The sequence below is a fragment of the Eurypyga helias genome, unplaced genomic scaffold (assembly GCF_000690775.1).
Source record: "Eurypyga helias isolate BGI_N326 unplaced genomic scaffold, ASM69077v1 scaffold4957, whole genome shotgun sequence".
NCBI lineage: Eukaryota > Metazoa > Chordata > Aves > Eurypygiformes > Eurypygidae > Eurypyga > Eurypyga helias.
Window position 1 is genome coordinate 58,294 of NW_010260962.1, and position 15,601 is coordinate 73,894.

The 15,601-nt window shown below is 37.5% G+C and overlaps 1 protein-coding gene across 1 annotated transcript in view; it reads left to right on the forward strand.

The window, feature by feature from the left end:
- Positions 1-15,601, forward strand: part of LOC104512277 (dynein heavy chain 5, axonemal-like) — a gene marked incomplete at both ends in the record, with an annotated part of 92,726 nt that overhangs the window by 56,961 nt on the left and 20,164 nt on the right. The window contains 6 exons of the mRNA XM_010155198.1: positions 1,606-1,793; positions 3,553-3,747; positions 7,885-8,019; positions 9,031-9,220; positions 11,965-12,182; positions 13,062-13,373. Of these exons, the coding sequence (XP_010153500.1) occupies positions 1,606-1,793; positions 3,553-3,747; positions 7,885-8,019; positions 9,031-9,220; positions 11,965-12,182; positions 13,062-13,373 (1,238 nt within the window). The remainder of the gene's footprint in view (positions 1-1,605; positions 1,794-3,552; positions 3,748-7,884; positions 8,020-9,030; positions 9,221-11,964; positions 12,183-13,061; positions 13,374-15,601) is intronic.

The window sequence follows — 15,601 nt, forward strand, 5'->3', positions numbered from 1 at the left end:
TGGCTGTACTACCACTGATTTTGATCTGATATGACTCCTCTAATTTTGTTGAAGAGTTCTTCCAAAATTGCAAGGGTAAAAAAGACCAATCGATGCAACAGTATTGAAATAAGTGGTTAATGGACATGAAAAAAAAAGGTAAAAAATGAATGTAAGAATTATTTTCATATTTTTTGCTGGTTTTTTGCTGTCTGGAAAAACTGACAAGTATTGATTTAGTTTTGATAGCTGGTCACTGTAGAAGACAGGGCAGAGTAGAAGAGATGCAGAGAAGAAACATAAAAGGGGCCTCAAGGGGATTTGGTGTAAGATGAGAAAGTTCCTAGAGGAACTTCAAGATCAAGAGAAGATCAGACAAGGAACAGTAGTGGCGGGGGGGAGGAAGAAGGATAATAGGAGCAGACCAGGCCAGAGCAAAGACAAGAGAAGAGAAAACAAAACAAAGCGTATGTATTAACAGTATTATTATTGATTGTTGAGTACCTTCTCTTCCATTAGCTTAAGTGTCTTAAGGAATTAATATTACACATAAGCCACCCCTTGATTTATTTTACCAGTGCTATAGGCATTGCCATATAAAGTGTGGCGTTTCAAGGGAGCTCTGGGCATAGTTGTTCAACGTTGCAAACACACTAATGCCTTTTCTTGGACATGTGCTTTATTTCTGCATTTAGTACTGCCTTCAAACAGCTTAAGCCAAACTGAGCTCTACCGGTCCAGTGGAGTGAGTTAAACGCTTCTGAACATTTGTTTGTAACACTGGTTAAGGTACTGATCCAGGTCCTTGCTGGACCCAGGCAATAGGAAATGCTAATCCAGTGTGTGCTTCGGGAAGGGGCGATGGCATCCATAAAGTTCCTGCCTAGGCTTACTAGCCTTTGTTTCTTGTGAAACAGACATGGAATAGAAGGGGATTACGTAGCTTTCCCATTAGTGCTCTCTCTGGAAAGCTGCCACTGTAGACGCTCCTATTCCAATCCTGCTAACATGATATAGAAGGAGTACTTGACTCTCCCAAAAGACATTAATTTCATGATGTTTATGGATACTGACATCTGTCTAGAACTTCATGGCCTGTTCCAAATAACAGTTGTAAGTGTGAGATCAGAATCCTCTCTTATGAATGGCAGGACGCTATTCTCCAACAATTTTTGACTTATGAATTAATTGTTAGAAAATGCTACAACACTTCTGTCCCAAATGTAGTGATTTCTGAATTCAGTTAGGTGCTTTTCATTTAGGTAGGTGTCTCAAGCTCACCTTTGACAATTTCACCACCTGCACAGAAGAGTTTCGACACTATATGCATTTTTATGCTTCTAGGTGCTATATATATTATTATTACTCTTCCTGTCTTATGGTTGCTGTAGAAGTGTAGGATTATTTGCATACAAGCTTGTATATCTTTCTTCCAAAGGTAATTCTTTTTCTGGGTGTCATTAATGCACAGCCCGATTTATTCTGAGTATTTAGTTCTCATTTCACTCTGTGTTCCTCCTTTGATTTTCTCATGTTACATTAAGTTGTACAGAACATGCTGTATTTTATATATAAATTGTTCTTGTTTGATATTTTAACAAAATATTTTTGGTTTTGCTTTTTTAGGTTTAGCCCAGTCGGGTGCATGGGGTTGCTTTGATGAATTTAACCGCATTGAACTTCCAGTTTTATCAGTAGCTGCTCAGCAGATATATATTGTACTTCAGTGTAAGAAAAACAAGAAGCCTCAGTTCATTTTCACTGATGGTGATGTTGTTGACATGGACAGAGAATTTGGTATATTTCTGACAATGGTATGTGTGTAAATATGTGTAAATACATAATTGTGAAATATCTTTCCTATTTAATTTTCCATTGACATTAGAACTGTCTGTTAGTACATACAATTTGAACAATAATTTGGTCAAATAATGATGATGATGTTTTCTCTTGCCCATATTTTTAACTGGAACTTAGGACTTGTGGTATGAAAATACCATTAACTGCATATTTTAAAGGCTTTCTCAGTTGAATATTTGACAGATTGAGACTAAACCCAACCATCTCATATTTTTAGTCAGTGTCTGTCAAAATAATACAGAAATAGTTGACCACCACAAGGACTACTCTAGTTGGTCTGGGCAGTATTTCACCACCTGTGAAGAACTTTTGACCACAATCCTTTTGTATGACAGCATGAAGGAAACCACCCTCACTCTGGTTCAGTGGCCTCCTGAAGATTAATCTTTGGTGCCTGTGGACTGCTTCTAGCAGTGCAGGGGGCAAAGAAGCAGGAAAGTGTAAGAATACCTTAAAAATATCTTCACATCTCCCACTCCTTAGCTGTAGACTATGTGCCCACAACTCAAAGTGGAAGAGTTTATCTTTATTTTAATGTTTCCTACATTTAAAAAAGTATTAATGTAATCACTTTAATTTGAAAAAGAGGACAAATTAGTGGCATACAGAGGCCAGTGGGAATCATAGAATGGTTAGGGTGGGAAGGGACCTTAAAGATCATCTAGTCCCACCCCCCCTGCCATGGGCAGGGACCCCTTCCACTAGACCAGGTTGCTCAAAGCCACATCCAGCCTGGCCTTGAAGACATCCAGGGATGGGGCATCCACAGCTTCTCTGGGCAACCTGTTCCAGTGCCTCACCACCCTCTCTGTGAAGAATTTCTTCCTGATTTCTTCTTCGGCACACTGCCGGCTCATGTTGAGCTTTTTCATCCACCAGTACCCCCAAGTCCTTTTCCTCGGAGCTGCTCTCTATCCACTCTCCACCCAGCCTGTACTTGTGCTTAGGATTTCCCCAACCCAGGTGCAGGACCTTGCACTTGGCCTTGTTAAACTCCATGAGGTTGGCAGTGGCCCACCTCTGCAGCCTGTCAAGGTCCCTCTGGATGGCATCCCTTCCCTCCAGCGTGTCGACCGCGCCACACAGCTTGGTGTCGTCGGCAAACTTGCTGAGGGTGCACTCAATGCCGTCATCCATGTCACCGACAAAGATGCTAAACAGCAGTTTAGAAGGGAAGGCAGTTTGTAAACAACTGGAAGAGTTTAAGAGATTATCAGCAACTACTAGCTACTAGCCAGCAACTACTGTTTTCACTGTATAGCTGAGTCACGTGAATGACTTAGAAATCTCGGGTGAAAGGTCAGATCCATTAGTTTAAATTATATCAAGTAATGGCTTGCACTGCTTGACTAACTTTGCACTGAAATGGTCTGTGAATTATGACAAGGTTCAGTAAACTCCAGCACTGGAACACTATCAGGACCCTGAGGAACTAACCATTTAAAACCGCTCCAAGAAGATCTGTAAGTGATTGTCTGTCTATATTTGTGTCTTGGGCATCTCCAAATACCATGTGTGATACTACATACTTTATGAATTGCAGTATTTAGGCAGTTCATCATCGCATTAGTGATGTGTAATTGAGACATGCTCGAGTTATCCTTCGTAATCTGGCATGGGCTCTTGTGTTTGCCGAAAGAATATCAGAAAAGATAGATCTTCATATCCTGCTGTCATTACGTAATACTTTATTTTCTATTTTGCCTTTTTCAGAATCCTGGCTATGCAGGACGACAGGAACTTCCAGAAAATCTGAAGATTCAGTTTCGCACAGTTGCTATGATGGTGCCTGACCGTAGCATTATTATGCGAGTCAAGCTGGCAAGTGCTGGTTTCCGAGACAACCAAATCCTCAGTCGAAAATTCTATACACTCTACAAACTCTGTGAAGAGCAGTTATCTAAACAGGTAAAATAAATATTTGTCCAACTGTAAGCTGTCACTGGAAGGGTATGTAGAGAAAATACTTTCATAGAATATATAATTATTTTTACACCCATGAACCTATTCATTTTTTAGGGGTTTCGGTTTCAAGTTCTAGAAGCAGTCTGAAACCATCATGTTGTTTTTATTTTACAGCTAATTTGTGTGGTTAAGGACGTTTGATTTCTGATTTTTAAACAGAGTGCAGTTATTGGTGAAGTTATGAGGAATGGTGTATAGTGTTCTGCTGAACTTCATAGAAGACACATTTTTCAGTCTCCTCACTTATGAAGAGTCATTCTATTGGAGAGACAGCGTAAGAACTGTAAATAACTGAAGAGTGCCTAGAAGTAACTGTTTTGTTGAGTGCTACCAGAAAAGTGCTATTCTGTTTGGTATTTGGTTTAGGGTCACATAAAGATCAAAGGGTAAGGCTGCTTTTAAGAACAGAGCTAGTTGTTGCCTTCTGAATGCCTTTTGCTGACCTACTAGAAGGCCTCAAAGAGGGATCATAGGAATGGTGGGTAAGTTGCAGCTCAAATGAGAAGCCTGTTCTGGTTGGATCCTAATGATTGTGGGCATATTGACTATATTCTCCATTATATTATTTCAGTGCTATACCATGTGTTTATTAGTGACTATGTTGACTTACATGTAGAAATCTTGGACTACATCAGGATAAAATAATGCTGCATCATATTACCCTCACTACATCAGAGTTAAACCAAAAAAGTGTAGATTTGGATTTTCTCTTCCTTTCTCTATACCTCTGTAATTTAGCTTTCAATATATATAACCAAACTGGATTGCAATTTTCATTTCTCTCGGGTTTCTTTTTCTGGGACAGCTTTTCTCACCAGCTTATGTTGTAGACTGGCTTCTGAAGGGTCATATTTGCTACTAGCTTCTCTGTAATATTGCCCAGGGTGCCTCCATTAGCCTTTAAATTAGTTTTTAGGCATTCTGAATCATCCTGTATTGATCTAGCACTGCTAGTTAGTCCATTTGTTGCTGTATTCTGCCTGTGGTTTATAGTTATTTGGTTTATAGGCTGCATTTGTCAGATGAACATTTTCCGAGAGTTCTCTCTTATATGGAATTGTGGACATTGTTTCGGAAAATTTGTGTATGCATGGTTTCAGCGGTTACCAACACAGCTTGTGTCCAGAGTGTTGAATATGGATCTCTCTTGTGCACCTCAGATTGCATCTTTTGCTTTTCAGTTGGTCCTACCATTTCCTTATGGGAATGTGAATTGTTATCTCCCACCCTCATCATTCATAGTTAGTTGTAGTAAAAATGAGATATTTTGAGAGACTTGCTGAAGTTCCTCGTGAAGTTTGTAGGTTGGGGAATACATCTGATGCAAGCCATGATTATATGTAGAGAGAGGTCTAATGAGTTCATCTGATTAGATATGGGAGTCTCATGAACTGGAGATATTTCTAAGAGTAGAGTGAGACACTAATTGCTTCTATCTAGACAGAAATCTAGAACTATAAAGTACAGACAGGCTTTCTCAGAGGCATATTAATCCGACTTTCCCAGTGGAACTTACTTATTTAAATTTGTAATGGTAAATTTTAAATTTGAAATAAGTACTGTTGAGTATCCAGGGAGTTGACTGGAAAGAACAAGGCCACATAAAATTCAATGCTATTGGAAATGGCAGAACAGGAAATTCAGCAAATGCATTATATGTCAACAGAATGCATATAATTATGCATTATATGTCAACAGAAGAAAATAACAACAAACAAGCATTCACCAGCTGAATTTAACTCCCACAAAATCTGAAATGGATTTGTCAGAAGAAATACATTAAATTCTCCAGATTATTTTACACACACAAATGCAGATACTGTAGAAAGAGGAACTCCGGCTCACAAGTAGCCAAAAGCATGCTATCATCTCCTTCAGTAAAGGAAAACATACAAAAGTAAAAGAATAGTCCTTAGCAAATGTAGGAAGCCCAAGGTGTCCACAACCATGTGAAACAGTTATTCTGACAGTCTCCACAACTGGATTATTTGCCTTAGTTCATTCATTCAACTGAATGAAGAGGAGTTGTTACTCTTCTTGGCTTGTATCAAAAACAGCGTGGCCAGCAGGTCCAGGGATGTGATTCTCCCCCTGTACTCGGCACTGGTGAGGCTGCACCTCGAGTACTGTGATCAGCTTTGGGCCACTACATACAAGAAAGACATTGAGGTCCTGGAGCGTGTCCAGAGAAGGGCCACAAAACTGGTGAAGGGTCTGGAGAATATGTCTTATGAGGAGCGACTGAGGGAACTGGGCTTGTTTAGCCTTGAGAAGAGGAGGCTGAGAGGAGACCTGATCACTGCCTACAACTACCTGAAAGGAGGTTGTGGAGAAGTGAGTGTTGGTCTCTTCTCCCTAATGACAGATGATCGGACGAGGGGGAATGGACTCAAGCTGCGCCAGGGGAGGGTTAGATTGGATGTAAGGAAGAAGTTCGTCACCGAAAGGGTTATCACACACTGGAACGGGCTGCCCAGGGAGGTGCTGGAGTCACCATCCCTGGATGTGTTTAAGAGACGGGTGGATGAGGTGCTGAGAGATACGGTTTAGTGGCAGACAGATACGGTTGGACTGGATGATCTCTAAGGTCTTTTCCAACCTAGTGATTCTATGATTATTTATTTGTGCCATTGGTTATTTCCATCTGTGTAGTATTTTGCACTTGTCTTTATTTAATTGCATCATACATAGATCATTTATTGAATGTCTCTTGGTAATTTTGAATTCTACTTGTTGTCTAGTGACCAGCTTGGTGTGCACCTGCAAACCTAATCGATAAATTATTTTTTACTGAAAATTCCAGATTGTACTCAATGTATTGGTCCAATCTGTCAGCGTGGGAAATGGGGGTGGGGGGGAAGGTGGTGTTTTAATTTTGTCTTTGTTTCTTGGCATCCAAATATATTCTAACTGGCCATAAATTAAATTAATTTTCCTCAAGTCAAGTCTGTCTTGCCTGTGATGGTAATTGGTAAGTGATCCTGCTGTCTTTATATTGACCCATAGGCTTTCATTTAATCTTCTTTTCTCACTCTGTCCTGTTGAGCAGGGGGAGTGATAGTGGCTGGGTGGGTGTCTGGCAGCTGGCCAAGGTCAGTGCACAACAGATAGTGTCAAAAGGAGTCTAGGCACTGGGTCTCAAAATGATTTCCAGTCAGTCAGAGGGAGCAGATATTCTATAATATAAAAACATCTTTATTATCTTCAGCCATGTCTGTCTTTACCACTTAGTATTCTGAGCAGCCAGCAGTAGTGGAGACTTTAAAATTTAAAACCTTTACCCTGATAACTTTCCTTCTAGGATTTGTATCAACGGTCAAAGAGGAAACACATTTGCATGTATTTTCAAATCTGTGTTAACTAAGACCAAATTGTATGTTCAGGTACAAGTGATAAAATTAATTGTCTGTATGGCTCTGCAAACAGACAGCTGCGCCTGTAGTGAAAGGGAAGACATTCCAGCCCTTACCTGCCTAAGCCCAAAGCTGGTTAGACACACCTCTAGGATGCACTTGGCTGTTGGAAGTAAATCATTCTGCTCTGAAACAAGCTGTTATGAAACCATCTGCAAAGCAGAAAGTCATTAAGTACAGGATAGGGTAGGTTTACATACAACAAGTTCTATCTGAATAATTTTAGTGTGTTTCTTTATATCAGCATGAGATTGGCCCTTTGGGTCATGAATCCCAACACTATATATCAAGACAGCAACAGTCCTTGCATGAGCAGAAAACAGAGGGTAGTCTGAAGATGTGTGGTTTTCTGTTTGTGTATCTGGCAAATTATAAATTTCGGGAAATGATAGAAGATGCAGCTCTGTTACAGATGACTTGTGAAAATTATAGTCTACTCCCAAAAGGGACACTTGACAAGTATGGACATACAACACTGGAAAATACCTTCAGGATATGATAGCAAGAGAACTGGAAATCTAGTTGAAAAGAAGATAAAGAGCTGTGAAATTCAGCATATTAAAAAGTTCAATAGCATGTTTATTTAATAAATTTAGTTTCCAGCTGTCTCTTGATTTTAAAGTATTTAATCTCTGTGCTATCAATTGTCTTTATGTATTATTTCAAGGTTCACTATGACTTTGGGCTTAGAAATATCCTGTCTGTTTTAAGAACACTTGGAGCAGTGAAAAGATCTAATCCCAAAGAACCAGAGAAAACTGTAGTGATGAGAGTTCTCCGGGACATGAACCTCTCCAAACTGGTACTGTACCACTGGTGACATTCCCAGAAAATACTTTGTTTGCATCTTTAAGTGTATTTATTATGCACTTTGAAAAACTCTTTTTCTTCAGCAGTTGGATACATTACTTTTCAGTTTTTAATGTGGTCTGTCAGTGAGTGGAGAATCAGAATACAGTTAAAGTGTGAGCACTGTTTGTCTTTTAAAGAAAGGTGAACACACCAGAAGCCTTACCTGAAAAAAAACACTGGAAATACCGTCAGATCCTAGGGGAACCTAACCTGGTCTTCTGATTGGCTTTTGTTTTTCCTTCCTTCTGACCTTTCTAAGGAGAGAAAGGAAGAATACATTGTATTAACTCTCAATAATGCCATTAAAGATACTTCTTAATCCAGAATTTCAATTTATACATTTCTTTGGAATCTGTTGCCTTTTCAGAATATCATGAGAATTGCAATGAGTAAAGTAGTTGGAAGCAGCTAACGCCCACTTGTATAGTCTAATCTCTTTCAGTATTACTATTTAAAGTATTCATCTTTCTTTTTATTGCTGTAATTGAAAGGTGATAGCATGTCTAGATTCTGTGCATTTACCTTGGGAGCCAGTTCTGTGATGGAACCAATTACTCTGTTTCTGATGTTAATCTATTCAGTGTGTTGGTACATGCATTCAAACCTATAGACATGCCTCAGTGATTTACAGAAGAAAAAAAAAAATCCAAGGCAAAATATGATTTGAATAAATCTTGCTGGCTTGGGTAACAAATGAAGAAATGTGTGTGTGTGTTGAAGAAAACTGTATTAAGATGTTAAATACTTAAAGCTTCTAAAAATGTTAATTTAGAAATTACTACTTGTGATTTCATTGCTTGAAATTCACTTAATGAAACTGATTCCTAATTATATTTACTTTGGAAAAGATAAGGTTTTTTACTTCCATCTTTTAAATGGCATATTCTTCAAGATTGTTTACAACTGTAATAATAATTTCAATGAATAAATAATGCATTTCCCCCCACTTTTTCCTTGACAGGTAGATGAAGATGAACCTTTATTTATGAGTCTCATTAATGACCTGTTCCCTGGAATTACTCTGGATAAAGCTGGGTATCCTGAACTACAGTCAGCCATCCAGAAACAGACAGAGAAAGCAGGGCTTATTCATCATCCACCATGGATACTTAAAGTTATTCAGCTGTATGAAACTCAACGAGTCCGACATGGTTAGCATGCTAGATGAGGTTTTGAGACTGCATAAAAGCAATAGGTTTTTATATTATCTGCTGCAAAATGCAGATTAGTTAAAAAAAAATGTATTTTAAAATAGAACAGATGTAATTTTTAAAGCCTATATGGATATTTTGCTAGGAAACTGTTTTGACTTCTTTTGTGTGTGCAATGCACACATACTGAGATTTAGCTTTGTTGTATTACATTTTTATGGGAAATATGAGTGTGGCATTCAGTGATTGAAATTTCTATGGAACAAGTTAAAATAGAGAGTATACATTAAAAATCAGAAAGAGGCAATTTTGTTCGGTGTTCTGAAAAAAATTATTGCCCTCAGAAACAGTTCAGTCATGAAGCTCATGTTTAATATTACTGTGAGATTACGATGCTGAGAAGATTACAAAAAAAAAAATCTCTCAAATGTTTACTTTGATAGGTTCTACCAAGCATGCAGTATAATTCCAAGTGTTGTTCTTCGTGTTCGATTCTGGGCATTTATACTGAGGAGGAATAAGCCCATCTCGTGCTGAACCAGGAGGATTGGACAAGATGGCCTCCAGAGGTTCCTCCTAACCTCAACCATTCTGTGATTCTGTGAAATACATTTTTACAGTGAACAAAAGGCTAATCAGTGAAATTTATCCTGTCCTAGGAAGGGTACCAAAGAAAGTGGTAAAACTAGGTTTACAATTCACAGCTGAGTGGAAAAAACTACCCTTACTCTGAAATGTCCCTCACCACCCTAATTTCTAAGAACTAAGGATTTTTTAGTATATGAAGGAGAAAATATGAAGGAAATGTAACTAAAGGAGAAAAGATTTATGAAGATGTCATCCTTTTTATTCTCCCTTTTCATGTCATAATAAGAGAACAGTAAGCCTAAACTAATGGAACAAATAAAAGGCAATACTCATTTGACTAGCACAGCCTGAGACCTTAATGCCTCAAATGTTTAGCTCAGATTATTGGCTAGATAAAAGAACTGGTTATTGCTGTGCTGAGTTAATATTTTACATGCACATCAGTGGGTTCAGTGTTCCATATCAAATCAGAATATCTATATAGGAACCATGAAAGTTTTAAGGATTTCAGTCATAATTAAATGAACCTCTTGTTAGAAGAAGCTGCTTGTTCTGTGAGACACCACAGACCACTCCTCCCCAAAAATCTTGAGGATCCACTGTGACATTCTGCTTAGATGCCCCTTCTCTCCACATGTCACTGCTATTCCCAGAGGTCATGCACCTCCAATGGCCTAACACTTGGATACCAAGGACCTTTCTATGACACAGGTTATTGCATGGTGGTAAAAAGATCCTGATTTCCTGACTTCCTTTTGTCCTACTCAGGGACCTTTGGATTTATGCAGAGGTCACCATGGGATTTCAAATAATGAGGAAAAACCTGTAAAATGCATGACTTCTCTTGGTTGAAATCATAGAATCACAGACTGGTTTGGGTTGGAAGGGATGTCAAAGACCATTTAGTTCCACCCCCCCTGCCATCCAGCCTGGCCTTGAACACTTCTAGGGAGAGAGCATCCACAGCTTCTCTGGGAAACCTCTTCCAGTACCTCACCACCTTCTTCATGAAGAATTTTTTCCTGATGTCCAGTCTAAATCTGCCCTCTTTCAATGTAAAACTATTACCCCTTGTCCTGTGTGCACAAACACACACGTATACATGGAGATTCAGTGCATGGATCCTGAATGCTCTTTTGCATGACAGTTTTGATTGATTTGCTGTTGAAACTAGCAGAAAAGCCATTCCGTTGTCATCGAGGAGCTTGGATTAGATCTCGCTATATGTAACATATGGCATGAGTAAGTGGCTGGCTGGGTGCTCAAATTGGTTTTGGGAACATTCAGCTCCCTTTAGTTCTAGAGAAAACATCAAGCAGTTTGCACTGTACTGGGTTAGGTTTGTAACTTGGTTTTGTGATTGTTTGTTCCATTCCTTTGTTGAGGAGGTTTTCAGAGCCAACTAAGGATTATGTTGTCCAGTTGCCTTTAGGATTAATAGGAGTTACCTAGCTCCCTTGAGTGACGTTGGAAGATTTTCAGATTCTCAGTTTGAATGTCCCGTCTGCTTTTGGACAGACTCTGTCCCATCTCTTTTGGGCTTGGCCTCTTGAATAGGTGATTTAGAAAATATAACTAAAAAGGATCAACTATAGGCTCAATTTATTGTTGAAAACATGGCTTCTTTTCCATAAGCAACATGTGTATATACTGATGAAATTATAAGTGTGGTTGCTGTTAACTGTTTTTTCATGTAAGAAAGGTGTGTTAATGTGTGAGCAGGGATGGATGCGGGTAGATATTTTTGTTACTTTTACTTTAGAAAGATGCACTCGATTTTGTATGTAATTGGGAACTACTCATTCTCATTAAATACATTTAGAAATTACTGGTTTTGTTTACCAGCAGTCAAGTCAGTGTCATTGCATGCGAGCATCAAAAGGCAGTTGTGTTTCCAATTACAAAAAGGAACAGAACTGCCTGAGGGAGGATACAGACCCACATAGGCTTCCCTATTATAATAGAGCAGACTTTTATAGAGGTCTTTTAATAATATTTTAAAATTCCATTTCAGTCAAGATTCAGTGGAGTGAGAAACATCTTTTTTTGATTGGCTTTTGATTAAAATAAGACAAGGATCGTTGATGCAAAGAACCATTAAATGGTAGCATGACATTTTGACATTTCATTTTAAACCGTGTTTATATTGTTTTAAGGTATGATGACTCTAGGTCCAGCTGGTGCAGGAAAGACAAAATGCATTAATATTTTGATGAAAGCAATGACAGATTGTGGTGCTCCTCATAAAGAGATGAGAATGAACCCAAAGGCAATCACAGCTTCCCAGATGTTTGGTACCCTTGATGTTGCTACAAATGACTGGACAGATGGTATTTTCTCTACATTATGGAGAAAAACTTTAAAAGCAAAGAAGGTAACGGATATTGTATCATGATAGTTAATAAGGACATTTAATACTGTTTCCATAAGGTCTCATTTATGTGAGAGATCTTCCATTATAAAATCAAATGGGAAAATACGGTGTTAGTTTTGCTTGTGTCTGACTAGCTCAGTGTACACAAGGGTCAGAATTACGTGTACATGCAGAGAGCACTAGGTTTCCCAAGCACTTGAGTTCCAGAATTAAAGTAGAAAAGGTATGAAGGGTTTCTCTTCCTTCCATAAGCAGGTAGTCCTACCATTCAAACACCAAAGCAAGGGCTGTTCATGTTTTGATGTGTGGACATGAAAGTTAATTTTCTCCTCTCTGGTTTTATGTCATTGCCACTCTATTTCATTAATCATGTCAGAATGTAAGAGGCTTTGGTAAGAAATCAATATAGACATTTCCCAATTCTCATATCAAACCTGCAGATGATGTTCCATGGAATCATAATTACACTCGAATCTCCTGAAGTTTCATTCAGTTCTCACTTGGAAAATGGGAGGCCTTACATGAAATAGTTAAAATCCCACAGGGACTGACTGTGTGCCTGTGTCTGTGATTGTATTTAATGGGAAATGTTTTCATCCACCTCTCTGGATGGCTGATGAACTTTTGTAGAAGAAACAGACAGCTTTATGCTTAGAACAGTGCAAATTAATTTTTGTCATGATTCCTTAATATACTTTTTGTTGTGACACAGGATAATAAAAGAAGGAGCAAATTATAAAAAATGCAGTTTATGCTGAGCTAATCAGCACCAAGTTATGACTCGTTATTTATATCCAACAGTGTGTTCTCTGAGATTTAAGTAAATGTGTATTTTTGGTCAATGTGCATGAAGTTGCATGTATGTGTCCTTTTTTTTAGGGTGAGCATATCTGGATAGTTTTGGATGGACCTGTTGATGCAATATGGATTGAAAATCTGAACTCGGTTTTGGACGATAATAAGACCCTTACTTTGGCCAACGGAGATCGTATTCCAATGTCCCCAACTTGCAAAATTATTTTTGAACCTCACAACATTGACAATGCTTCCCCTGCAACAGTTTCTCGCAATGGGATGGTCTTCATGAGTTCTTCGGTGTTAGACTGGAAGCCTATTTTAAAGGCTTGGCTGCAAACGCTACCTCTTACATACTCTGATGTCCTATGGAATTGCTTTAATGCTGTTTTTCAGGTACTTAATTCAACCACTTCAGAAAAAAATTGCATTTCATGTCTTTATTTAATGAAGCATTGTTTTTCCTAAATGCTTTTAAAATTATTTACTTCTCTTTGTTCATATAACAAGGTTGAAGTATTAAAAATAAAAAAAGAGGGAGAAAATTATCTCTAACTAATGAGTGAGTGAAACTATAACATGAATAATTTGGATGCTTCGTTTTGTCTTCATAGGTTAGTTGGCAATGAATTGTTAAATTTGGACTTATTTTATAATGCATCTTGGCAAAACAAAGATATTCTCTTTGCCTGTAATTGTTATTGCAATTTTAATTCTTGTTAGGATGCATAAAGGGAATGGGAAAACTTCTGTGTTTATTTTAAATGTAAATAAGTAAATTAATTTGGAATATTAGTTATTTTTAAAAAGACATGCTATATTTCAAAATAACTCAGGGTAGTTATATGTTCTGTGGTGTTCTGAATCTCAGCGTAGGTGACTGATTGTACAAACATGATTCTGTTGTGAAGAAGGTTTTGAGATAGCATCTCTCTGATACATTCTCTGATTAAATCGTGTTCAGTCAATAGATCCAAAGGGAGAATTCTGAGTGTTTTCTCCCCTTCATTAAAAGGTCTCATTAATATTATGGATGGCTGTACTCAAAAGTGGATCTAAAAGCATAATCTCAATAGTATGTTTTTTCAATTACATTAAAATACTTGTTTTTCTTTGGAATTTTTGAAAGAAATAGTTATTGCTTTGCAATCTTTCAGGATTATCTTCTGACTTCCTTAACACCTGTGGAACAAATGCAACTTCCTTATATGCCTTGCTTTCCCATTGGCTAACTCCTGTCAATTTATTTGTGTAATTGGTGTTGAATTTCACAGGGATTTCTCCTGTAATATTTTTCATCACTGTTGGATTTTACAAAAGCAGTTTCTAATGAACTTTGAGTGACATTTCAAGAAGTTGATTTATAAATCATGATAAAAGCAATGATTAATATAGTTTTGGAATGCCTTGAATGTTAACAAATGTCTTCTTACAGATAAGTTTCATTTCAGTGCCCATTTACTTTAAAACCAATGTTTAACAAGCTATTCCTTTTTTTCTACCTCCAAAACATAATGATATGACATAGTATTTACTGCATCAGCAAGAGAAACAGTTCTGATAATGAATTTTAAAATATGCTTCCAAAGTAATGTATATGTGGGTCAATTTACTGCTTCTTTGCCACAATTCTATTTATATTTTATGCTATAACTTGCTCTGAAAACATAATAACAACATTCAAAATACCAAAGCCTGAAGCAATAGCAATGAGGTCCAGAAAAATATGTATTTTATTAGCTGGAGAGATGAAAATGTAGTAAAAGATGAAGTTAGTTCTGTGCTGAAGGCTGCATTTGGAGCTATCGAAATGTAAATGAAAGCTGTCACGCTGTCAGTTTTCTTTCACTTTTAATGAGCTATCTATGCTTCTCAAACAGTAGAAGCGATAACTGATTTTACAGATGAAGGTAACACTACTTTTATATTCAGATGGCTCTTTTTACAGTTATTATTTTCCCCCAGATGAAAAAAATTGCTAAATTCTAAAAGAAAATTCGTGAAATAAGACGTATCAGCAGTGGTAGTCAAATTCCAAATACAGACCTTGGTGAACTTAATGCTAGTATTAGAAAAAGCATGGATATAAGCAGCTTACAAATATCTGATTTTTAATGAAGATTGGGCTACAGATGGAAATGTAGTAACTAAGGAGTATCAGTCTTTAAGTATAACTATAGGGACCTTTTGGAATCAGACTCAATTCAACCGAAGTAGAAGTAACACAACTGATCTACTAATTTCCATTTTCATTCAAGAAAAAACTCATTATTTACACTAATAAAATATTATTTGTCACAGAGAGACTGCACGTTGTATAAAAACATTATTAATGAAGGTACAGCAATACTTTAGCAATTGCTAATGAAGGAGCAATAATGTAGGAGGAAGCACCAGGGAATAGTAGTTATGAATAAGTGGAAAGAACTTATTTATTCTTTTCATGTATAGTATAAATTCCACTTCATGTCATTAGTTTTTATACAAAAGGCAGGAAGGAGTCCAAAAGACTAGGATAAATTTAAAACAAATGAAAAAACAACCCTTCAAACTGTCCAAAGACAAAGCTCCCAGAACAACCTTATTTGGAATCAAGATTATCTTTGAGTCCCTTCTATTTCAGC